This window comes from Polypterus senegalus, chromosome 2 (assembly GCF_016835505.1).
Source record: "Polypterus senegalus isolate Bchr_013 chromosome 2, ASM1683550v1, whole genome shotgun sequence".
Lineage (NCBI taxonomy): Eukaryota > Metazoa > Chordata > Cladistia > Polypteriformes > Polypteridae > Polypterus > Polypterus senegalus.
In genome coordinates, this window is record NC_053155.1 from 108,089,880 (window position 1) to 108,114,957 (window position 25,078).

The following is a 25,078-nucleotide window of genomic DNA, read 5'->3' on the forward strand; positions in this document are numbered from 1 at the left end:
GGATGTGTTTGGCACCCTCTGCAGAGCTGAGAGATTGACTGAAAAAATAATACTACACTATGCGTGCAAAATCACATACAGCAGAGATTGAATGAACACTAAGCCATGCTGTTTGAATCTCAACAAAGAAGTGTAATTCCAACCTAAATATTAAAGTGATCAACAGTGCAAGGAGTTTAGGTTATTCTGAAAAAAAATTCATTTGCAAGCTATAATACTTTTGATAAATATACTCTAATCATATGACAAATTAAGCCTCTGGAAAGGTTCACACAAATGACATAAGTGTAAAGACTATTGAAGTATAACATCACTGTAAAAGGGTATTTCTAAATTACAAACTGAAAAATGTGAAAAGCTAAAATTACAAACATACCAAAAACTACATTCATTAACTTCTGTACTTTCGAGTTGACACCTCCTATTCTGTAGAGACCCAATGTGTTGATTCCTGTTGAAAGAGCAGAAAATGTGTTTGTCTGTTAAAAGCCTGATAGAAACGCTACAAAATTTTCACACAACTAGATGACTGGTGGCATTTTAATTAGAACAGTGAACAAAATAGCATTGGTGCATACGAGATTAGAAATGAACAATAAAACTACAATTTTGCATAATGAAGACTTGAAACACATTTTTACAGCCAAAGATCTTTATACTTTATATTTGTATTCTTAAAATGCAACAGAACAAACTTTCTTTCTTCTGTTTCAGTGATGTGAAACCTGAATGCACAAGAGGAGGATTTGGCCTACCAGATGAGGTGATTCTGAGCACTAGATGTCACAGTTGTGCCAAAGATATGATGGATGATGAATACTAGATAAAAATGCTGAAGGTGAAATTTCTAAGTATGGCAAATAAATGATCTGCCACTGCTATGACTGCTGACTTCTGTGTTACCAATTCACGGTTGTAGTTGAATTTTAGCATGTCACAACTTGAGTTGCTACCCATTGTGTGCTCAATGTACTGAGGTGTAGTATTAACATCTTTGCTCTTTTTCTTTGTTAGAGAACTAATCCTTTTCCCAATCAGTATGTAATGTGCTTGCAACTGAAACTCCTAGAGATCATAATTTAATAATCTCAAATCACAGTACATCACTTAAATTAAAAATGCATCATTAAGGCCTTGCCCTTGCCATTAAAATCACTGAATCAACTTTGCATGAGGCCATTCTGTTTCTATTCTGGTGGCAGGATGCTGAAAGAGAATGGTATGAAATGGACCTGCCTATCTGGCAGACTACAGCTCCTAAGCCATATTCTGTAAAACAAATTGAATATACTTCTGTAACCCTATAAATACAGAATTTCTCTTTTATACTAATAATCAAAAAATAATATGATACACTTTTCTTGATCTGTGGTGGGCTGGCACCCTGCCCGGGGTTTGTTCCTGTCTTGCGCCCTATGCTGGCTGGGATTGGCTCCAGCAGACCCCCATGACCCTGTTTTAGGATATAGCGGGTTGGAAAATGACTGACTGACTGACATTTCCTAATCAAATATTTCAAGTAATATTCCAAACAATTGCAGATATTACACAATTTGCAATTTACAGAATATATTTAAGAGATGTAAAGTGTAAATGGTAGTGAAATATGGCAAATTAAGTCAAAATTTGAAGGAAAACTGAAAAAAAACAGAGATGAAAATGATCTGGTGGAAGTGTGGAGTGTCACAGAGTGAGAGTAAGAATGCTAAATAAGAAAAGAAATTTGGCAATTGATGTTGTGCTAAGCAGAAACAGACTGAGGAGCCTTCAGCTTGTGAAATGAAAGACAAATAATGATGACAGGGTGAAGCGGTCCACCAAGATGAAGACAGAGGTGGATGGAAATGGTGTTAGATGAGTGATATGGATCCTGTGCCAAATGATACCCAGGACTGCAGAGAGTAGAAGAAGCCAGCTAAACTGACTTAATCTGAAAATGGCCATTAAAGTGAACTCATCCCTTTAGGAATATTAGAGTGCTCAGCAATTTGAAGGAGGACTAAAGATAGAAGAAGATAACCGCTATTGAATTCCTTTGAGTAGCTGAGTGTTAACAAGTGTTTCAACAGATAAAGAGCTGCATCTGTGTCCACAGTGTTATCATTAATACATGTGGTATTTGTTAAAAAGAAAAATTTGATCTGAAATGTTTATACAAAGATATTACAGCAGAATCTACCAAATTATTAATTATAACCTGATATAGGTTTTTGCCCATACAGAACTATCCACTCATACATCCAAATGAACAGATTTCCACCTGCAATAGTTACTACCAACATCTGGACAGGTGCCACATTTAGACTTGTTGCAAAGGATTGCACAGCACAGGCGCCATTTTATGTATTTGGGTTTGTGGTACATTTTCATTTGTGTTAAGTATGAAGATTTTACCATTGCATTCAATTTTTTGTTAACTTATGTATGTATTTATTTAATATTTTTTAATAATACAACCAGAGATCTTTATAATTTATATTTCTATTCTAAAAATACAACAGAATTAACTTTCTTTCTTCTGTCTCAGGGATGTGTGTGTATAAAACTACCCCGAAGGGGGATTACTAGCTGAGTCCATTAGTCTATGAACTCAAATTTTTGTTATACACATTTGTCACAGCACTCTTTTGTCCCACGTGCTTTCGATTTTTTTTTATAGTAATGATTACGGCCAACCCGATGCTTTTGAAATACTGTATAATGATTTTTTAAATAATATTGTAGGCTCTGTAAATTGTTAAGATTGATTTTTGTCAGGTATGTTATTAATTCCTGCGGTGGACTGGCACCCTACCTGGGGTTTGTTTCCTGCCTTGTGCCCTGTGTTGGCTGGGATTGGCTCCAGCAGACCCCCGTGACCCTGTAGTTAGAATATAGTGGGTTGAATAATGGGTGGATGTTATTAATTCACTGTAATTTCATGTTTGATTTATAATAGCTTTATTCTAACACAAAACAAAACTCTGCTTTGTATGGGATGTTGAAATGTGTACTGTTTGCAGTCATCCAGTGTGAATCTCATTCATTCATTTAATCTATGAACCCCAATACAGTGGCACCTGTACTGGCAGCACTGGGCGCAAGGTAGCCATCAGCTGTAGGCAGAGCCCTAGTCTATTCCTGAAGTTGACGTTTAAAACTTATCAAGGCTTATTACATCAAACTCTACTGAAAATAGACATTTAACAAAATATCACTGTATTTAGTTGTAAAGTGTTACACAAATTGAAACAATGGTTGTCACATTTCGGAAGATACTTATATTAAGTACAGTATTGTGAAAAGTTATAATAACAATAAGTGGTAGACAGCATCAATTTGATTTAACTGATAAAAACCGCATTCAATTTTGAACAATTAATTAAAAAGATGCTAAAAAGAACGTGATAGCCTCGTACCTCGGGTCTCCACCAAATGGATGCATTTCTTCACAAAGTTAAAGCCTTGTTCATTCAGAAACACTGAGGAAGGCAAAAGTATTAGGATTTAAATAAATGAAAAAGCACAGAAACTAGCAGATTCAGAATGATTTCAGCAAAGTAAGCAAACAGCAACCACAAAGCGGTAAACAAGTTCTTTAACATAAATGCTGCGTGCGGTTCCAGTTCCTCAAATTAAAATGTATTGAATTTATCTATAATTACTAATGGAAACATTGGAACCTTAAACTCAAGATTTTGACTTTTAATTTATGAAGATATATAGAATATATATATATAGAATAACAAAAGCAATTGCTTATAATGGTGATGTGAAAAAGAAGCAAAAAAACAAACTTACTTTCTTCTTTTTTGCTAAGAATGGCCGGTAGAGTATATATCTAAACCAAAATGAAGACAACATAACGTTTAGTGATATTATTCCTGTTGACACAAAAGAATAGCCGATACAAACACCTATTCCACATCTGTTTATAATATATTGTGACTTAAAATATTCTCCTGGATACCACATTCACCTTTGTATTGACCTATCATAATTAAATTTATGCTCATAATACCCAGCATGATTAACAGACCTTTCAGAGGAGTGCATTTTTCCTAGTAGAGGTCATTAACCCACGTCATACAATCAATCTCAGGGTTTTTTTTAAGACTGATTGGTTCCTGGAGATGTTAATTTAAAGCGAAAGAGTGTGTTTTAATGAAAGCCAACTGGATTGTACTGACAACAGATCTGTGGAAAATATTATGAATGTTGTTTGGTTCACTGTCTCCCTTTCTGCTACACATGAAAGCAGCATCATTAAAGGCTTGACCTAGAAACTCGAATCAATCTTTATTTCATAGACAGCTTTTCATGTTGCTGGCCAAACCCTACGATATTGTATACAGTGTCATAAAAGATGAGATACCAGGTGTAAGGTTAGAAATATATGCATCTAAAGGGTTCTAAGCCACCCTGCATGGTGATGGCAGACATAATATTATAATAAATGTTAGATCATCAGTGCAGTCTGCTAACAAATAACAAGTGGCTCAAATATCTTAGAGCCTTTAAAATATTTGAACAGAAACTGACAAGTACCATTGCTCTATCAGTGCAACATGACATATTGTTAATAATAAAAGGAAAAAAATGTAAATGCAAAATACATACAATCTAACTTGAAAATACATGGATAAACACTTACCAACAACACTTTGTGTTGTGCTGTTTGAATTTGTAAACATTTGCCATTTTTCTCTACAAGCCCAAGAGAAAGTGAACAGATGGCTGTATTTTACATCCAAATGTCTCAATTGTGCAAATTACAGTTCATTTTAGTTCAGCATTTATATATTATTTTTAACACTATTTTGATAATGTCATGTTTTGGCATTATTTTTATATTATTATGTTATTTGGATGGACACAAACAATTTCTGGTTCTACTGTAGTATAATGGGTGCCAGCATGTGTCAGGTCACTATGATGCTATGTGGTTCTGCTTATGTGACATTATGGTGGGTGATCATGTTAGAAAAAATGGCTTTGTGCATTAAATCGTGGTTGAACTTTACAGAATTAGGAAAGACATCAAGATAAAATACCTTGTTTTTAAGCACCCTTATGGTTAGGGATATTCTGGCTTAGATTCTGACTCTGAATTAGGCATACCACTTTTAACAGGAGGATCGATGTTTTATCATGCCTTACCTTAACTACATCTATGGTATCTTCTCTTCCCTTCAGTAATAACCCTAAAATCACTGTCACTCAATTAAGACTGTTAGGATTATGTACTGTATGTAACATCCACACATTCATGACACCAAAACTTTGAATTTTAAAATGACCTAAAATGCTCAAGATTTAATCAAGTATTTCCACATTGATTATTTTTCAAGGCTGTAATCCAAACATATTCCTCTGTAAATAAGAGATCACCTGGCTTATTATATAACTGGTAGAAGAAAAATGAAATGTATACCATTTGAATAAAAATTAATATTGGATCAATAGGAATCATTACTTAGTCTATGATAACTTCCAAGAATTACAAAAGTAACAGCAAGCCATTGTTGCTGGTGTAATGAGTAGCGAGTTGTGACGTTAGTGACCATTACAGTGCAACGTCATCATCCTCGCAGTGAAAAAGCCATGCAGGTTTTTAGGGTGGCAGGAAGGATTTTTTAAGCTCAGATTGAGTGGTGCTTGATTTTCACACTCTAAAACAGGAATACAAGCACAGCATCACAAATGCAAATCCTGAAGAAAGGTGTCACTTTAGTTTAGGTACAGCAAAAATGCATCTATTATTCACCTATGTTTATGTAACAGGACCTTAACAAAGGTTTTTCTGGTGTTAATAACACTTTCAAAGCAAACACAAAGTGCTTATTTTGCTCTGCAATATGGCCTACTAAAATAACTTAATCTTGGAATGGTCAGAGGTGGCTTTAGTGTCACATATTCTCTTGATGTTTTGGTGTAAGACCTGCAATGCCTTTGTATTCACAAGTATATTAAAGGCACTTAACATGCCACACTGCACAGAGATGAATTACCATTTTACTGATTCTTTAAAAATGTATTAAGTCCTTTGCTAAAGTCTTGTTAGGTTGCAGCACCTAAACTAAAGTGTTATAGATGTTTCATTTGTGCAATAAACTATTCAATAATAGAATAATTGACTATACATATATATATTTATATACATACTGTATATAAATATATATATATATATATATATATATATTTATATATATACTGTATATAAATATATATATATATGCAAGGTTTGACTAGGCCAAACTGGTTTATACTATAGAGGAAAAAGTGCGATTGCAGGCTAAACTAGTTTAGTCTACCAAATCAGTTGGCCTGGGAGCTCAACATTGATTTCAGGATACTTCGGAGTAGTCCAAAGCAATTCATTCTATTGCTCCTCAGATAGACTGGTTTGGTCTAGTCTCAACTAGGTTGTCGTAAAATATATACTATGTATAATACTGTATATCTACAAATATATACAGTATATATATATATATATATATATATATATATATATATATATATATATATATAACTGCTTAAAAAAATTAAAGGAACACTTTGAAAACACATCAGATCTCAATGGGAAAAAGAAATCCTCCTGGATATCTATACTGCTATAGACTGGGTAATGTGTTAGGAGCGAAAGGATGCCACATCGTTTGATGGAAATGAAAATGATCAACCTACAGAGCCCTGAATTCAAAGACACCCCAAAAATCAGAGTGAAAAATTATGTGGCAGGCTAGTCCATTTTGCCAAAATTTAATTGCAGCAACTCAAAATTGTACGCAGCACTTTGTATGGCCCCTGTGTTCTTGTATACATGCCTGACAAAATCGGTGCATGCTTCTAATGAGATGACAGATGGTGTTGTGGGGGATCTCCTCCCACATCTGGACCAGGGCATCACTGAGCTCCTGGACAGTCTGAGGTGCAACCTGGTGGCATTGGATGGACCAAAACATAATGTCCCAGAGGTGTTCTATTGGATTTAGGTCAGGAAAGTGTGGTGGCCAGTCAATGGTATCAATTCCTTCATCCTCCAGGAACTGCCTGCATACTCTCACCACATGAGGCCAGGAATTGTCGTGCACCAGGAGCCACTGTACCAGCATAGGGTCTGACAATGGGTCCAAGGATTTCATCTTGATACCTAATGGCAGCCAAGGTGCCTTTGTCAAGCCTGTAGCGGTCTGTGTGACCCTCCATGGATATGCCTCCCCAGACAATCATTAACCCACCACCAAACTGCTCATGCTGAATGATGTTACAGGCAGCATAATGTTCTCCATGGCATCTCCAGACCCTTTCACTTCTGTCACGTGCTCAGGGTGAACCTGCTCTCATCTGTAAAAAGCACAGGGCACCAGTGGTGCATCTGCCAATTCTGGTATTCTATGGCGAATACCAATCGAGCTGCATGCTGCTGGGCAGTGAGCTCAGGGCCCATTAGAGGACATGGGGCCCTTGGGTCACCCTCATGAAGTCTTTCTGGTTGTTTGGTCAGAGACATTCACACCAGTGGCCTGCTGGAGGTCATTTTGTAGGGCTCTAGTAGTGCTCATCCTGTTCCTCCTTGCCCGAAGGAGCAAATACTGGTCCTGCTGATGGGTTATGGACCATCTGTGGCCCTCTCCAGCTCTCCTAGAGTAACTTCTTGTCTCCTAGAATCTCCTCCATGCCTTTGAGACTGTGCAGGGAGACACAGCAAACCTTCTGGCAATGACACGTATTGATGTGCCATCCTGGAGAAGTTGGACTACCTGTGCAACCTCTGTAGGGTCCAGGTATCGCCTCATGCTACCAGTAGTGACACTGACTGTAGCCAAATGCAAAACTAGTGAAGAAACAATCAGAAAAGATGAGGAGGGAAAAATGTCAGTGGCCTCCACCTGTTAAACCATTCCTGTTTTGGGGGTCATCTCATTGTTGCCCCTCTAGTGCATCTGTTGTTAATTTCATTAACACCACAGCAGCTGAAACTGATTAACAACCCCCTCTGCTACTTAACTGACCAGATTAATATCCCATAAGTTTCATTGACTTTATGCTATACTCTGATTAAAAAGTGTTCCTTTAATTCTTTTGAGCAGTATATATATATATATATATATATATATATATATATATATATATATATATATATATATATATATATTCATGGCATTCATAGTCTGAATCACAATCTGACTGTATGGGTGGTTACCTACCAGGTAATGCTTGTGGTTGGTCGGCAAACTTCAGCAGATCACAGAATGTTGCATAGTTTTACAATATGCAATATATATATATATATATATATATATATATATATATATATATATATATATATATATATATATATATATATATATATATATATATATATATATATACATACATACAGTATATATATATATATAAATAAAATGCATGTGTGTGTATGTGTGTGCAATAAAAGCATTTCCATCTTACCGGCTCCTTTCCATCCATAGCTTCAAGCCAAAGCTTTCTATTAGATTCTGATAGGGCTTGCAAGGTTATGATCCCATGTCTACAAATGCAAAAAACAAATGCAATTATGATTATAGATTTATTTTTGATTGCCAACCTTTAGCCAATAGGTTAAAAATCCAAACATGTAACAAATAACATAACAATATTGTGGTGCTAAGAGTAGAAAAATAATAAGCAGCAAAAGGCATGGGTGGATTCTGGTGGGCCACATGAACCACAAAACAGATGCACATTTACATCATATCCCATGTCAAATATTGTTAATTGTTTTTAATATAAAGTTACAATATGATGTGAATTTCACTTGCTGTAACACTTTGAAATTATGAAAACTACTGTTAACAATATTTAAATGACAAAAAAGTTGATTATTTTTTATGTTTGCTTATCTGTTTATTGCAATTGTGGCAAAATTAGCATTACCTTATATTTCAATAAGTATTAAAAAAGAATGCACGGCGTAACATTCTGATGTATTCTGTGACTTCATTAACTGATTATTATTTGGGGCTTTTCAATTATTTATTTGCTTTATCAGATATCACATTTTTGTTTTTTAAATATTTTGTCAAAGTACTTTATGTGAAATGTGATTGAGATTGTCATATACAGTCAGGCACGCACACACACACACACAACAATTTCAATAGCTTGTAATGACTACTTGACGCCTGCCCATCACAGGGCCAATTTACATTAGATTAGATTAGATTTTATTTGTCCCTAAGGAAAATCACCAATTCACCTAACCTATATGTCTTTGGACTGTGGGAGGAAACTGAGGCAAACCCATACAGTCCAAAATGCAAACTCCATACAGTGAGCACCCGGGACCCCAGAGTGCGAGGCAGCAGAGCTAACACTACATTCCCATGTTACACACTTGATGATTATTAACATATTTACATTAGTTGTGCTCTTAAAATATTTGAGGACATAATGCCCTTTATTTTAGACTTATTTTAGGAATATAGTACATCTGTTGGATGAGCAGGATACCCCCGTTAAACTCTGCCCAAATGCCAATTCACTGCAAAACATGATTACACACATAGTAATCCTAATTATTACCAGAGCAGATTATCATTAATTACCTGTTTCTTGTAACAGTATGTGTGTTTAATGTCAAAAGAAAGAGAGAAGGCAGCTCAGCCTGGAACAGGATGATTTTACTTTTACGAGAGGATTTATTTATAATACAAGAGAAGGCTTTTCTGGACATGCAACAAGGACTTTGATATACAATGTAACATGATTTACTTTATTTTCTGTAGGTACTGAGTAGAAAATCTATATAGTAGCATATCAGATGTCCGCAGTTTGTAATTGGAATGGAATTATGATAAAAAATGAGAATGTAACATCTCTAACAATCTGTTGTTCTGGAATGTTCTTTGTATATATAAGAGGTATTGTCCAAAACAATATAAAAGATATAAAATGGGAAAGCTTTCTCGCTTCTAATGGTGCAGTGTATATTAGGTTCAAAGACCTATGATGAAAATAAATGTTCAGCTTTGTAGTTTTGTCAGGCCTTTTAATCAACCAATAAATATTTATTTTCACTTAGCTATCTCATGTGGTCTTTTATTGCAGAATCATAAATTGAACTTGTAAACTGAAAGGCTTTGTCAAGCGATAATCCTAAGGTGACTCCATTACATTTAAAAATCATTAGTTTAATTTATGAGAGGGTTGTTTTTCCAAGTAAAGAAAAAAACAAAAAACAAAATGTAACAAAGGAACTTATATGAGCCAATATATTTTATGTGACCTTTGAACAAAGGTAACATATTGACACAACTGCTTTCAAACTTCACCCATATGTACAATTTTAGGGAGTATGTCTACCTTGTGGAATTTGACCTTTTAAGAGTGGAAAAGAAAAAAGACATAATAAGAAAGATACAGGTAAAGACTTGAATGGGATTGAGACCTCAAGCAGAGCAGAATGAAAAACATTTTTTGTCCTAATAAAGTGTACAAAATTAAAGATTAAAGATACTGTACCTCTATCAAAAGCAATTGGAGATGTGAAACATGGCCACATTGAAAGATACTTGACGTGAGTGAACAAGAACCAAACAGTTCCTTAGGTTTTCTAGGGGTTTTACAGGTGGTGAAGGATGAGCATTCACGAGTACTGCTATAAACAGATCCTTCAGCGATCAAAGGCACTGTGTATGCCAGGATATCCAGGAGGCAGAAATGTTTGGCGTCCTGTGCTTTTTTTAGAGTGACCCCTGACCCAGTGATGAAGCGGCTATGTGATACAAATGGCCATTTCCTCCCAGAGATAAGACACATTTTTTAGAACAGAAGAAAGGAGACTGGCTGAGGGTGTAAGGACAGCAGGCTACTACTCGTGAAGTTAATGAGGGATCTACACGCCTTCAAAGCGAGGCTGGTAGAGTGAATACAAATGGGTGCAAAAATCTACCGTTTTCACTGCTATGAAAGTCGAAAGATTGTCTTGAATAAGGATCCCCACAAAAATAGAAATTTGGAGCTTTTAGTTTAAGAAATTGCAACTGAACCTAAAAATTAGTTTTAAAATGTTTGAAGATGTATTATTTCAGTTAGACTGATTTCCTTTTCCAAATCTTTTTTTCTGTAATTAACTATATTTTTAGAAAAGTGAATCATTTGAACTAATACATTTTCTTTCCAAATTCCATCAAAAAGATATTACTTCAATAAGCTATGATTTCAGAGAAGATATTTTCAGATTAGTGTCACTTATTAAATTAATTGAACTACTATCATAAATTAGCAAAACCTAACAACTCTTCAAATAAATGCTGCCAGTCTTCTAACAAAATTCAAGACATCCTGTTTAACCCAAGCATATATTTTTTATCTGATTAAAATACTTTCGTCAGTGGCATTCACCTTCTGAAGGATATGGATTTCCAAAAAAATAACTGAATTTAGAAAAAAAACAGTTATCTAAAATAGGCTGAGATGAAAGAAAGTTATATTAGTGGTAGGTATAAATAGAAAAAGGTTATTTACAAGAGCCTATTCATTTCATACATTCAAAACACTTTTGGAGCACAGGAGGAAGCAATCTGTTATTTATACACATTCCATTTGTAACAGGCAATTTAACAACTAATGCCAAAGTTCCTCTGCTGCTCCAAAGAATCATCAGATCTTTTTTCCCTATTGCCAGTTTAACAAATACTAATTTGCTGAACGAGACATTAGTGAGAAGAAGTGATTTTAAATAGCCAGTCTATACAGTATGCATGCAAGTATACAGCTGTTTCAAAATTTTAATACAAAATTTCTAATACTTATGTATTTAGTCCAGTACTTGAGTAGTTAAAAAACAGAGTAAATTGTATATAAGAGGTTTACCTTTGGAGCTGGCCTCACTTATGAGTACTCTATCTGCTTCACCGCCTGTTTGCCCGCCCATTGTCAGGCTCTTATTCTTTGATTAAGTTCCGCTCTTTTAGTATTTAGGCTGGCTCCTTACACTAAGTCTGCACTTGTTTGGTGTGTTTCTTCATGTTCTTGGCATCTCTCCTTAATCTGTTTTTTTAAACTATTTATTGTTATCTTAACTTTGTCCAATTTTTGTATTAAATGATGAAACATTTTACTATTATGATGATAACATCTTTTCAACACCATATTACTGCTGTCATTTCTAATGGTCATGGCCATATTGTTTATGGCAACAATGCCTAATGCTGGTCACAGGAATATGACTTGAGATGGTGATGAACAAGTTCTGACATTCAAGCTATGGGTAATACCACAAGTCACTCAAGATTTATGGTAGTTAGGGACAAGGACTTCAAGTTATGGTTAGGACCTTGTTGCACTGTTATTTTGTGCTTTTGTTTCAACAGTTAATTTGCTCAATCAGAAACTACTGGCCCTAGCCTGTTCTAAAGCCATGATTTTTACCTGCTCCTAACTGTAACATTCATCTCCTGGTTTTTCCTGGCTCAGTATTTTTCCTTGAACACTGTCCATAACACCATAACTTCTGGCTCTGTTGTTCCCCATGTTTCTAATCTGTGTAATTTTTGTGTGCATAGATTTTGTTTAGCCCTCCTTGTTTGTAATTTCTAATTGACATGCACTTTGAACTTTTCAGTTGATTATTTTTACCTCATCTGCTGCTTGATTCATTAGAAGCTGAACTTTCCTCTTACCATATAATTTATTTATATATTTTTTGTTGTTGTTGAGTAGATTTACCCAAGGTCTATTACAAGATTATGAAATATTACACTTTTCTACCAGTTGGAGCACAGAAGATGTTGTCAGCCTGCTCAGTGACACACAGTGAGCCTGAGGTAGTGATTGAACTGGCAGCCTTGTGGTTTAAAGGTGAGAGCCCCAACCCCTGAATCATACTATTTACCGTATTTTAACCTGACTTATATAAAGACACTTGCTTTTGTTTCTCAGTTCTCTGTGTCTTTTAATCCTAAGACTAGCTGTGCTACCGATCTAAGAGAGGTTTAAATCTAAATAATCAACATAGATCAAAGTGTTAACATTTGCAGCTCTCCATCTATTGGAATGTATTTTGTAATGCATGCAGTAATAAGATGCACCGCATTTGTCATTCCAACAGATGACACATCACAAACATTTTCAGTAATAAAATGCACTACTATGAGGGATGTTCAAAAAGTTTCCGCACTTTTATATTTTCATTGGAAACTTTGAAGGCAAGAGGAGTAGTAATTGGGCATTAAAAAGTTAGTATGACGCTGGGAAAATTGCATCGCAAATGACGGTGACTAGGTACAAAAGTGATGTAAATTTGTTTTGAAATTCCAAATAAATAGAGTTAAAAAAAGTGTGGAAACTTTTTGAATGTCCCTTGTAAAAATGTTTGTGATGCTCCATCTGTTGCAATGACAAATACAATGCATATGTTTCTGTTATATGACTTTTTGCATGGGTTTTGTAAAATGATTGTTAATGTTTGTGATGTGCCATCTATTGTAATGACAAATGCAATGCATTTTATTACTAAAAATTTTTGTGATGCACCATCTGTTGCAATGACACAAATATAGCAACAGGATGGACGACAAATATACACAGACACTTATACTTTTAATAAGGTGGGTGCTTAGATGGCAGGAAAAATATGTGTATCATCTAGGGATTTGAAAACTTAATCTAGGTTGAGGGCATTATCCTGCAAGTTATCTATCGCAGAGATGTTTCTTACCATTGATTAGCATTCTACAAATTTCTTCTTTTATATAAATAGAATATTGACTGCTGCTTTTTAAATACAGTAAATGATGGTTCTGTGAATTGTTTCACCATCCTGCTGAGTCTACAATTTAATTCTTGAATAATTACACAAGGTTCCTTTCAAAAACACAGTGGACTCTTTCCATGTGTGACATCTGTAGAATAAAATGTTTTTGATTTGCTAAAGAGAGCTAATAATAATTAGTAATAATTTTTAGTATTCTTGTGCATAAAATATACCCTTTAAGAAACAGACATTGTTATGAAGAGTACAGAAATGAATGAGGAATTCTAGAATACACACTATAAAATAGATTTATAAAATATCAATCCAGTCATGTTAGCACAATGTGTAATAATATGATACAAACACAAATTATGATTTTATCAAGCTAATGACAGCACCTGCTGAGGTGCAAAAAATCTAAAACTGCAAATGTACACTATATATCTTACATGGCTAAATACATGAGAGTGACAAAAGAGAAAATGAATGATGGATTTTTTTTTCAGTTTTTAGGAATATATTAACCCACTGATGCATGCAACATTATCTTTGGCCTTTGGTGGATGTCATTCCTTTTTTTCTGTTCAATTCTCAAGAGTTTGAATAATTAGTTTACTTATTTTTAAAGTCACAAACATCAGTCTATATGTTGATGCTCAGAAAAGAAAGAGCAGACATGTTGTCCAAAGACTATAAACGTGAATCATGATACAAACCTTTCCACTACTTCAATATCAAAGCAGAATCGTTTATCAATTGAGTCCGTCTTCCTTCTGATGCATGACTTCAATTTGAACATCTCCGGTGGACTCATAATGAGGCCATTCTAAAAAATGAAAAAGAATGACACCCGATGACATTCTTGTCACTCTCACTAAATTTTCATGGCCACAATATCACATTCTGAGAAAGAGCTGCATGAAGTGAAGACACTTCTTGATTATCTAAAATCGAATGAGAGTTTTGCGGTTTTAACCATCTTTTTATTTTCATCAATCTCTCAGTTTTCAGCCAGTAGCCTTTAATAATAAAAATACATTTTATTTTACTTGTTGATATTTAACATTTGTCAATTAGGACAAATGATTTAAGCACAGTAATGCATGGGTTAAATGTAACACAGACACATATATATTTTCAACATTTAAAACTGATTCATATATTCATTTTCAAACCCACTTAGTTCAATTAAGGTTTCTAGTTTATAATTAAAATATGTACACCATTTTATATTATGGTTAAAAAATCCTTAAACATTCTATTTATTTGGATACAGCTTTAACCTACTGTGTCTACTGAAGTCACAAAAACAGACTATGCTATTGCAGTAAAATCTTTCAGGCCATTTTAAGGAACACTATCAGGTAAGCAGATGTTTCAAACAAGTACTAAAAATCATAATTCAAGAACAGAGCAAAAGGTTTGTAAATTTTTAAAAACAGAACATGTGTTTGCACCAGACAATTCTTAAGTCAAATCAATGGAAACTATCGATATTCGTCCTGGAGTCTTGTTGAAACTTGATCTGGTCAAGGTGAATAACCCAAAGTCTTTTTGAAAGTGTCTGGATGAAATAGTAGTACAGTGATCCCTTGCTATATCACGCTTCGACTTTCGTGGCTTCACTCTATCGAGATTTTTTCTCATACACGCTTACATCACTACGCATGCGCTTTCTGAGAACTTTTATCTAAGCCCCACGATGGCTCCTAAACGTGCTGCTTTTTCTAAGCCTTCTGGCAATAAAACTAAGTGCCGGAGGAAGATGCTTACTATCCAGGAGAAGATGAAACTCTTGGATATGATCAATAATGGCAATACCCTATGAAAAGATAGCGCCAGCAACTGCCTATCAAGATGTTCTTTAGCCACATACCCAGATACCCACTGCCTACTCTTAGTACTCCTTCAGCGGAAGAAGACAACGATGCACCTGCTGAAGATACTGCACCACCTGAAGGCTCTCCTACTGAGGTTGTGCCTTCATAGGTTAGTGGTTGTGTGTAAGAACTGTGTGTGTGTGTAATTAAATGTACAGTACAATAATCTACTATATAAAAGTGGTCGGGATTGTCCTTCCGTCCCATGAGTGCAAAGCGTAGCGGTATTCTGCTTATCACAGACTTACTACTTGCGGATTGCGGTATGAAGCGAAGCGATGTGAGCAGAGTTCTGGTGCTCCCATCGTTCCCTTGCTATTGTGCGTGATGCGCTGGAAAAATAGACAAAATTATGTCTCTGGAAATAATTAATGTTGATGGAGTACAAATGCCTCATCGCGTAGTAAATATCAAGGGAGATGGTGCTTGCTTATTCTCATCTATAGCTTATTTAGTGCATGAAACTCCGTCTTTAGTGGTACAGATTCAGGCTGACATTGTACGACTTTGGACAGGTACTCAAGGGGATAAAAAAACGTAAGTTTTCGGGAGATGTTATAAATGGGCACTTTAATGTTCTCATTCCCTACACTTACATGCCTGGTGTACACATGGAGCGCACACAAATTGAGGATAAAAGTCGGTCGCCTTAAAAGGCAGGTGAGCCTAGCAATAATATGATATTTGTAACGTCTAATATGTCTTATTTTCTCTTATTTTGTCTAATATATTGGGTAATACGAGTGTAATGGTGACTAAAGGGTGTTATTTCATGTCTACAGGGCTCTAATAATGTTAAAAAACTTATTTAGAAGGTTGTAAACAGGTTTTCTATACTCTAACTGCAAAAATATTCAATTTATGAATAAAGAATCCTACTTCGTGAAAATTCATTTATCACGGCAGAGTCTGGAACGGATTACCCGTGATAAACGAGGGTTCACTGTATAAGGTAATCATCAGCTGACCAACAGTCTCTACACATTTTGTAAATGTTTGTATAATTATTGACTTTGAGTATCCAATAAAATGAATCAATTTTTTTCAAAAAATTGTGCTCTATACTGTTTCACAAAATATTTAATTAACATTTTTAACAAAAGCATAGATAATGAGCAACATTTGCAGAGCTGCATCTTTTACATTCTTAATGAGGGTTTATTCGTTTAATTAAGGCTGAAAGATGAATAGCTCCCATGACTTTCTTCTTTAATTTGCCTATCTGAAAACAAAAATATCTCTAGCAGGATTTTAAAATAATAACATTAATGACTCCAAGGATTGTGAGAATCTGGATCATACTATGCAGGCCTATACTTAAAATGAATGCACTTAGAAAATGTAAGAACTGGTTGAATATGACTTTGGGACAACTTCATTTCTTTAAAATTCTAAATAGTGAAAATGAATGCATTTAATAATCTCATTTAATTACTTTTTGTAAACCAGTTTTATGAAATGGCTCAGGTAATACTTTATTAATAATATGAAATGGATGGAACATGAAAGTTGCTCAAATAATTCAATCAAGGCAGGCTCTCATTAAGAATATTAAAATATCTTTCACAACAACTTCCAACAAATATATTTTGACTTCAAACAGATACCTATGTAAAGGATGACAGTTTCCCTTATGGAGTATTGTGGCAAATTCTTTCATATAATTGTAATTATTAGTAACTCTTAACAGAAAAGTTTGCCCTAAAACTAACACAAGTAAAAAAGATGCAAAACAAGTTTAAAGATAATACATTAACTAACTATTGATCCGTCAGAAATCAGGAAAGCTATTATCATTGTAGCCATTCTGTGGTTTCAAAATTATGTTTTATTTTACAGACGGGGTGTATATTAGGCACTGCATGTCTCTCATCCATGAAGTTTGGGTCAACTTCAGCTGGGACTGGCTCTTTAGAAAACTACTAATGTAACAAATTCAGGGACAGCATTAAAAATAATCAGCACTGATGAGTTGTTCTCAAAAGGAAACTTGAATATTTTTTGTAGAAAAAGACATTTAGTCCATGTATTTGTTCTGGTGTTTTATCACATCTGAAAATTATATATGACAAATTAATATCTAAATGACTAAAACAACAGTTGCACTTTACTGAAGGATGTTTATTAGTAATAATATTGCGTAAAGCATGAGAATAAAATACATACCATTTTTCCACCTGACTTTGTTTCAAATCCACTCATTGTAAATGTTTTGGTCCCCTTGTCATATGTACAATAATGCCTAACCCATGTGAATCCCAAGGGCCCTGAAATAAAGAAGAACATTTTAAAAGCAATATTGAAAAAACCAACAGAACATTGATTTGTGGGAAACAAGTACAAAACAATTATCCATCAATTCACAATTTTCCAAAATTGCTTTTTATGTACAGCTTCACAAGGAGATGGAACTTTTATAAACCACTTTGGATAAAAGTGAGGAGCCAACCCTGGACAGGAAACCAGCCCATCACAGCAATGAAATTTAAAAAAGGTGATTTGTCAGTTTCTCAAACAATTAGAAATGTTAGCAAGTCAAAAGTGGTAAACTAATGGCATTGTGATCTCAGTTATCTTATCTGTTTTATGCATTTGTTTAGTTTGTGAATTACACAAAAAGCCTTATCAATATGTGTTTTCTTGGTTTTTGTTTTTTTTTTTTCCTGGTACTTTTACGTGGCAGTTTCACATGTTTTTGTTATTGTCTGAGAGAGTCACTGTTAGTCCCACTTCTCCCTTGCACTTGCTGTGACTGAGTTTCAGAGGAAGCAGGAATGCCTTTAATATAAGAGCAGAACTGGTGAGAGCAGAAAACAGAACAATCATCTCAACAAATAAATGTCATTATGGAATCCCTTTGTCCTACTGTGGTTTCAGGGTATTTAAATATACAATAATACATTAATTCGTAGTTGCAAAAGGTTTATGTTTCTTATAGATGGCAAAATGATGGTCTTTTGGATGAAATACATTTGCTTCCTTTGGAGTTTGCATCTATCTATATTTTAATGTACAAGGGTTGCGCAGAAGGTTTTTGCTCCCCCTCTGGAAACAAATCTAAACTGAATGTTGGATAGGGCTGTGGTGGGCTGGCGCCCTGCCCGGGGTTTGTTTCCTGCCTAGTGCCCTGTGTTGGCTGGGATTGGCTCCAGCAGACCCCCGTGATGACCCTGTAGTTAAGATATAGCGTGTTGGATAATGGATGGATGGATGTTGGATAGGGAAGAACAGTTTACCTGAGCTTTGTGATTGCTTCCTGTATTTTTAAATTAATGCTTGGTTATGGGTTACTGTGTTAAAGGACTGCCTCCTTAAACATATTTGTAACTTTTCACTACCGTATATACTCGCGAATAAGTTCCCTCATGGATAAGTCAGGACTTGATTTTACAGTATAATTTATGTCGGTCATATAAGTCAAATGCAGAAAATTCACGCTATTGGTCCAAGAGATTATGATATGCTAATGGCCACCTGAGAGAGGAACCAGGGTGCACACCGCCTTTTTTTTCTATGTATTGTGCCTATGTGACCACACAGTAATACCCAAACTATTCCGAAGCAACGTTTGCACTGATTTGTGTTTTTTGTATCTCACACCCTCATACACCTTTATCATAAGAGCATCCCTTATCTATGATGGAGCGTTCGATCAGCAGAAAATATGAAGCTGGTTTTAAATTAAATGTCATTGCGCTGCTGCAACAAAATTCGATGTGTCTGAGAAACTGGTGCGAGATTGGAGATGGCAAGAAGATGTAAAAAAAAAAAAAATTAAGTGTCGCATTTTTGAACGGGCTTATAAGTCGTGGTCTGATTTTACAATCGATTTTTCTGGTTTCAAGACCCGACTTATACATGAGCATTTATGGTAGTTTGAATTTATAGATAAGAGTTAATGGTTGACCATTTGCCATAAATACTACTAAAATCACCTCATGTGCATCCCAAAAATAATTGGCCATTACCTTCTTTACTAAAGACACTGGATGATATTGTTCCGTTGAGTGTCTTTTCATCTGTGGTTCAAACTGATTCATACTTCATTACCAGAAAATATCTGTGACAAAAAGATGCCACCCTGAGCTTCATAATGGGAGATCAAATCTAAACACTGCTCTTTCTGCACAGTTTAGAATTTCAAAGACATGCAGGTTAGGCAAATTGGTGTTGCTAAGTTGGCTTATGTGTGTGTGTGCACGTGTGTGTTTGTGTGTGTGTGTGTGATAGACTGGTGTCCTCTCCTGGTGGTGTTCTTGCTTTGCCTCCAATGCTTGCTGGGCTCCAGCTTCTCCGTGATCTTGCTTAGGATAAGCCAGTTTGAAAATGGATAGAAGGATAGTTGCATGGAGCACAAAATACCAGTCCTTTTGAACATCCTTGGCAAGTGCAACATTTAAAATTATCAGCTGTAAATACTGCAGAAAAGTCTTGTTAATTTTGATTCAAGTATAGAAAGAGCTACCAAATTTTAATGTCCAAATGTATACATAAGTCATTCTTTACATTTATATAGCGCTTTTCTCACTACTCAAAGTGCTTCTATGTAGGGAAGACTGGGATGCAAACCCATGATCTCTGTACTGCAACGCAGCAGCATGGTACATTGACTAAATATATATATATATATATATATATATATATATATATATATATATATATATATATATAAATAATATATAATCAAAGCACAATAAACCAAGCATCGTTTTAAAAGGTAGAATAGAACTAATCAACACTCTGAGCCTATAAATAAGTGAACAAATATTTTGTATGAAAAAAGCATTTCAATAATTCTACAAAATCAGAATTTTTTATTTATCATTATTCAGAATTGGGTATTGATACTTACTCTTTTCCTGGACATGAAGGTAGCCTTCCATTGTCCACTGACCAGGTGGCTTATAATCCTGGTCTGCTGTCTTTATGCGCTGCATTAACTTTTCCACTTCCTGCCGAGTGCTCTCAAAATTATTCCTTGTCTTTTAAAAGAAAGCCAACAAATTTTGTTCATTTATCATAACTGCCATTCATCTTGGTTGAAAAAAAGTACAAAAACAGCACACAGTACTTATGTAATGCACTCCATATTACTTTTTTTTATACTTACTGTTTTCTTGTGAGGTTTACAAGCTCTACATTCATAGCTGGCCCACTACCCGCATGTGCTTTTAATATATCTAATGAAGCATTTACTAAGTGCTTGTACTAATGACAAGGAAAATTTAAAATTACATTTAATGAATAATAAAAAATACTTTAACTTGAAGCATATTCTGCTACTGTCCTAGATGTAATTGAATTCAGAATAAAAATGACAGTCATTATAGAGAATCTGTTAGAGCTGTATTGTACAATAAATATAGGGGTAGGCATAACAAAGCATGGAAAGTAAATACATACATTAAAAGATGTTTCAAACTAATTTTATCACAAATTATTTGCCAAAACAAGCATGGTTAATTTATGAAGTACTTTACATTCATATTGTGTAAACAATGTCTGATTTCACTTTAGACAAAGTGCTAAAACAGCTTAATCAAACAATGAGGGCAAAATGAACTAGGCATACCTGTCTTTCCCATGTCATTAGCTGCTCAATCAGCGACAGTACAATTGCAAGTTTGGTGTTATTTAAAGCAGGTAAGCAATTACCAATGGATGACATTTGTTTGTTTAATGTATTTTTAAAGACAAGGAGCTTTGAACAAGGCTCCAGAAGCACAATTGTGAGTGTATTATTAACAGCAACCTTAATGGAGTTTTCACATGAGATAGGTTCATAGTGTTCTTGAGTGGGGCACAATGCAAAAATACATTCCATTATTAGCTGTCCAGGCCAGAAACAGAATGATCATAAAACTGGTCAACAGAGGCTGGCATGACTGTGAAATGTAATAAGAGTATACTGTATACAGTAATTCTACTAAGAGCTGAGGACAACAGTAGTGATGAAAGAAGTTTATCAAAAGGTAAAATTCATTTCACAACGTCACACTTTCAGTATGGCAACAAATGACCCAAATGAGTTTCATTAATATGAGTGCAGAAAAGGTGCAGACAACTGAAGAAACACTGCCTGCCATGAGGAATTTCCTTTTGTACTGATGCTGACGGAATGAGTAGAGTATGGTGAAACCTGAAATGCTCATGTGTCAATTCTACTGGTGCCAACAATGCAGTCTAAAGGAGATAGTGAAATTATTTAGGAATTATTTTCATGGCACTCACTTGAACTTAAATCACCCTCGATACAAGCAAAACTACACTGGAATTTCAGCATCACTTTTGAACAGGTAGAATGGTACCTATCTATAAAGTAAATTATTCAGCCTGATACAGTAATATGTTTTGCCATAACAGAAAAATTAATTAAAAAAAGAATTTAGTAGTGTGGCATACTGTACGACTGATATTACAAAATGATTCAATATAATTTTATCAACATGTAACAGTCTGTTTGAAGTTGGGATCCTGCACAAACAAATATGTAAAGTTGCACTGTAAACATGTAGTTCTAATAGTAAAGAAATGTTACTTTCTACAGGTCACATATATTTGAAATACTGTTTACGCATAATGCACTGTACATTAAATTACCACTATGTAGGCTGACATTTACTGCTATAATTATGTGCATATGTTAAGTAAATTCCCTTCAGCCAGGGCTTTACAGTTAACCTCTTAATTGAAGGAGTATTTTGAATTTCTAAAAGCCCAAACCCCAGTTTGGGGCTTTGTAGGCCTTGAAGCCTGCCATTTGAGTCAGGCTGTTTGGGATGAGGCCTGCTTCTGGGGCAAGAAAAGAGAAGTCAGGGTCTGTTTTTGTTGAACTGGACCCTGTTCTCCCTTTTTTGCCATTGTTGCACTGTGGAAAAGTAAAACTATTGTTTTGAAATGATATTTGAGTAACATATTGCACTGTTAGACTGTTGTACAAAGATGTGTGTGCTGGTTAATTTAGTAATGTGTAGTTTGAAGTAAGTCAAAAAAGGAAGAATGACCTCTTTGGTGTTCCTTGCTGTTATCTGCGTTACTGAATATACCGTAGATGCTATAATGATATCATTATCTCTTTAAACATTATTCTATACAGGACATAACAACTACAATGTAAAATCTAAAAACTAGAGAGAAAATTTGCAAAATGCAATCAGTATATTTTGGGTTATTTTAGGAGATATTAGATATACGATCTTATGATAGATTTGTACAGTACAAAAAAGATCAGCTGTTGCATGGACAGAAAATAACATTCATTTATTAAAAAAAATGCAATATTTTCAAAATTGCATTTGGTGGACTGAATGCATTTTCAAAATATGCTGTTCACACAAAAATTTTAAATAACCCTGAGAATTAAAAAAAAAATATTATCAATCAAATTTAACAAATCACCTTTCACCTTTTACATTTTGCCAAAATCTATCATTTTTACATGCCTCACATGTTACTTTCTCATATTGAAATCATTATTTCATTTTGTTTTCTTTAAAAATGTTGCATTTGTTTTTCATGCTCTCAAATCATCTGTAAAATTGTACAGTACCTACACAATACAACAAAAGTATCTTACATTCTGCAGATTGAACTGGAGCTGCTCCTTGTATGGTTGAAACTCCTTGGCCAGCTCATAGCCCTCATGGTAGAAATTAAAGAGGCCTTGGAGAAATGCCAGAAGCTATGAGGGGAGAATATCAAATAAAGGAGAGTTTATTTCCTTATATTATCTACACATTTTAATATGCTCATTATGTTATCAAAGATCAAAATCAACTGCAGCACAAAGGAATGTTTTTTTTTAAGAAGCAACTGTAATTTTTTTTTCTTCTTATAGAACTGAGTTATGTGGTTTTTAGTCTCTCATTAAATTTCAATGCCACAGACCAGCAAATTTATTTGCGAAAAAGGTGACTTATGTACAATAAACATGAAGGTATCAGGTCCAGTATTGAAGCAATGATTGTACATTTCCAGATTTGTGAAGTTATGTGACACACTATAGCAGTATACAGTGAGCATGTGGTTTGGACTGAATGAGCAGCCCAGTGTTACTGCTCTTATTTTTATTGTGCATTTTCCTTTTTGCCTTTCTGATTATAACAATCTCTTACTTGGTGTTAATGAACATAGACAATTCCATTGTTAGATTTCCTTCAAGTCATGCATTTCACTTCTTTTGGTAATAAAAAAATTGTCCCAAAATGAAGTAAAATCAAAGTACACCATTATATAAGAAATGGATCTTTGTACATTACCAGAGAATGCATTGCTATAGTCAATTTTTTTAAATGTCTACAAATAATGGGCAGCATGATGCTATTTTTGCAAAAAAGAAAAAAGAAAAAAACTAACAATGAGTACAACATCAGGCCTTGTATGTGTTGTTCTCCCATTTGTGGTGGGAATGGGGGTGAGCACGACATTAATGACCTCTCTAGTTTAGCTTCTGATGAATTCTTGTTTTCTGAGATAGAATCAATTCTCTTTTCAGTTTATTTGTTTTAACACTTCTTATCTTAGTGAAGGTTCTGAACAGTTGGAGCCTATGCATTATCAAGGACAAGTTTGAAGCACATTGTTGATTAAGTACAAGTCCATTGTGGAGCATACTGTATACAAGTAAAGTCACTGACACAAATGAATTAAAGAGAGCAATTAAACTAAAGCCAGATCTTCTGTAGTGCACTGAGGAAGACCATGTGAACACAACTACAGCACACACATAGTGGCAAAGAATACACCCAGACCCAAGACAAAATCTGGAGTAAGGTTACATAGTTTATAATAACAAAATACTATAATAAAATACAGTCAATTTTTTAAAGAAAACATTTCTTCCCAAATGTTTTAGCTTAAGGTGGCTCGAGAATGTTACGTTATGTTGTATTGAGATTCAGTATTGTGTCACTTTGTATTTCATCGTGGGAGTAATTCTGACATGCAGAGTTAGCTTATTCTGTATATGCATATCTTTGAAAAATGCTGGTTAATGTAAGTACTGTAGCTAACAATGAAAACGACCTTACAACTATGATGAAAAAAATTATCAGTTTATTTGGAATTGATGACAATACGTAAAATATTGCACTGACATTAAAATGAAAATTGCAAGACAATTTTAAGCTGCAGCCATGGGCTTCCAAAGCTACAGCAGACACATCCTTACTGAGTTATCCAGCATTCAGCATAGCATGTACAGATACAGAAGGAATCCTAACCAGAGAAAATGAACCTGGACACTGGGAGAATATGTAAACCAAACACAGTGACAGGGCCAGGGTTAGGACTCGGGGTCCTGAGGCTGTGAGGCAACAGCACTACGCGCTCTACTAACCTCATTACATAGCCAGCTGTGTATCAATTAAACACAGAAATGTCTTTAAAATTCATTTTGGAAATTGAATTTTGATTTATGTAATAGCTCTATAAAGTACTTCAGCAAGAGATACACTAAAAAAGATCGCATGCACAGTTT

At 34.7% G+C, this 25,078-nt stretch overlaps 1 protein-coding gene across 2 annotated transcripts in view; it reads right to left on the reverse strand.

The window, feature by feature from the left end:
• Positions 1-25,078, reverse strand: part of arhgap42a (Rho GTPase activating protein 42a) — a 415,782-nt gene that overhangs the window by 58,757 nt on the left and 331,947 nt on the right. For both annotated transcript variants that reach the window (XM_039744345.1, XM_039744346.1), the window contains 8 exons: positions 23,177-23,281; positions 20,453-20,582; positions 17,767-17,867; positions 14,437-14,546; positions 8,434-8,512; positions 3,781-3,820; positions 3,399-3,461; positions 377-451 (listed from right to left, as the gene is read on the reverse strand). In XM_039744345.1, coding sequence (XP_039600279.1) covers positions 377-451; positions 3,399-3,461; positions 3,781-3,820; positions 8,434-8,512; positions 14,437-14,546; positions 17,767-17,867; positions 20,453-20,582; positions 23,177-23,281 — 703 coding nt within the window. The remainder of the gene's footprint in view (positions 1-376; positions 452-3,398; positions 3,462-3,780; positions 3,821-8,433; positions 8,513-14,436; positions 14,547-17,766; positions 17,868-20,452; positions 20,583-23,176; positions 23,282-25,078) is intronic.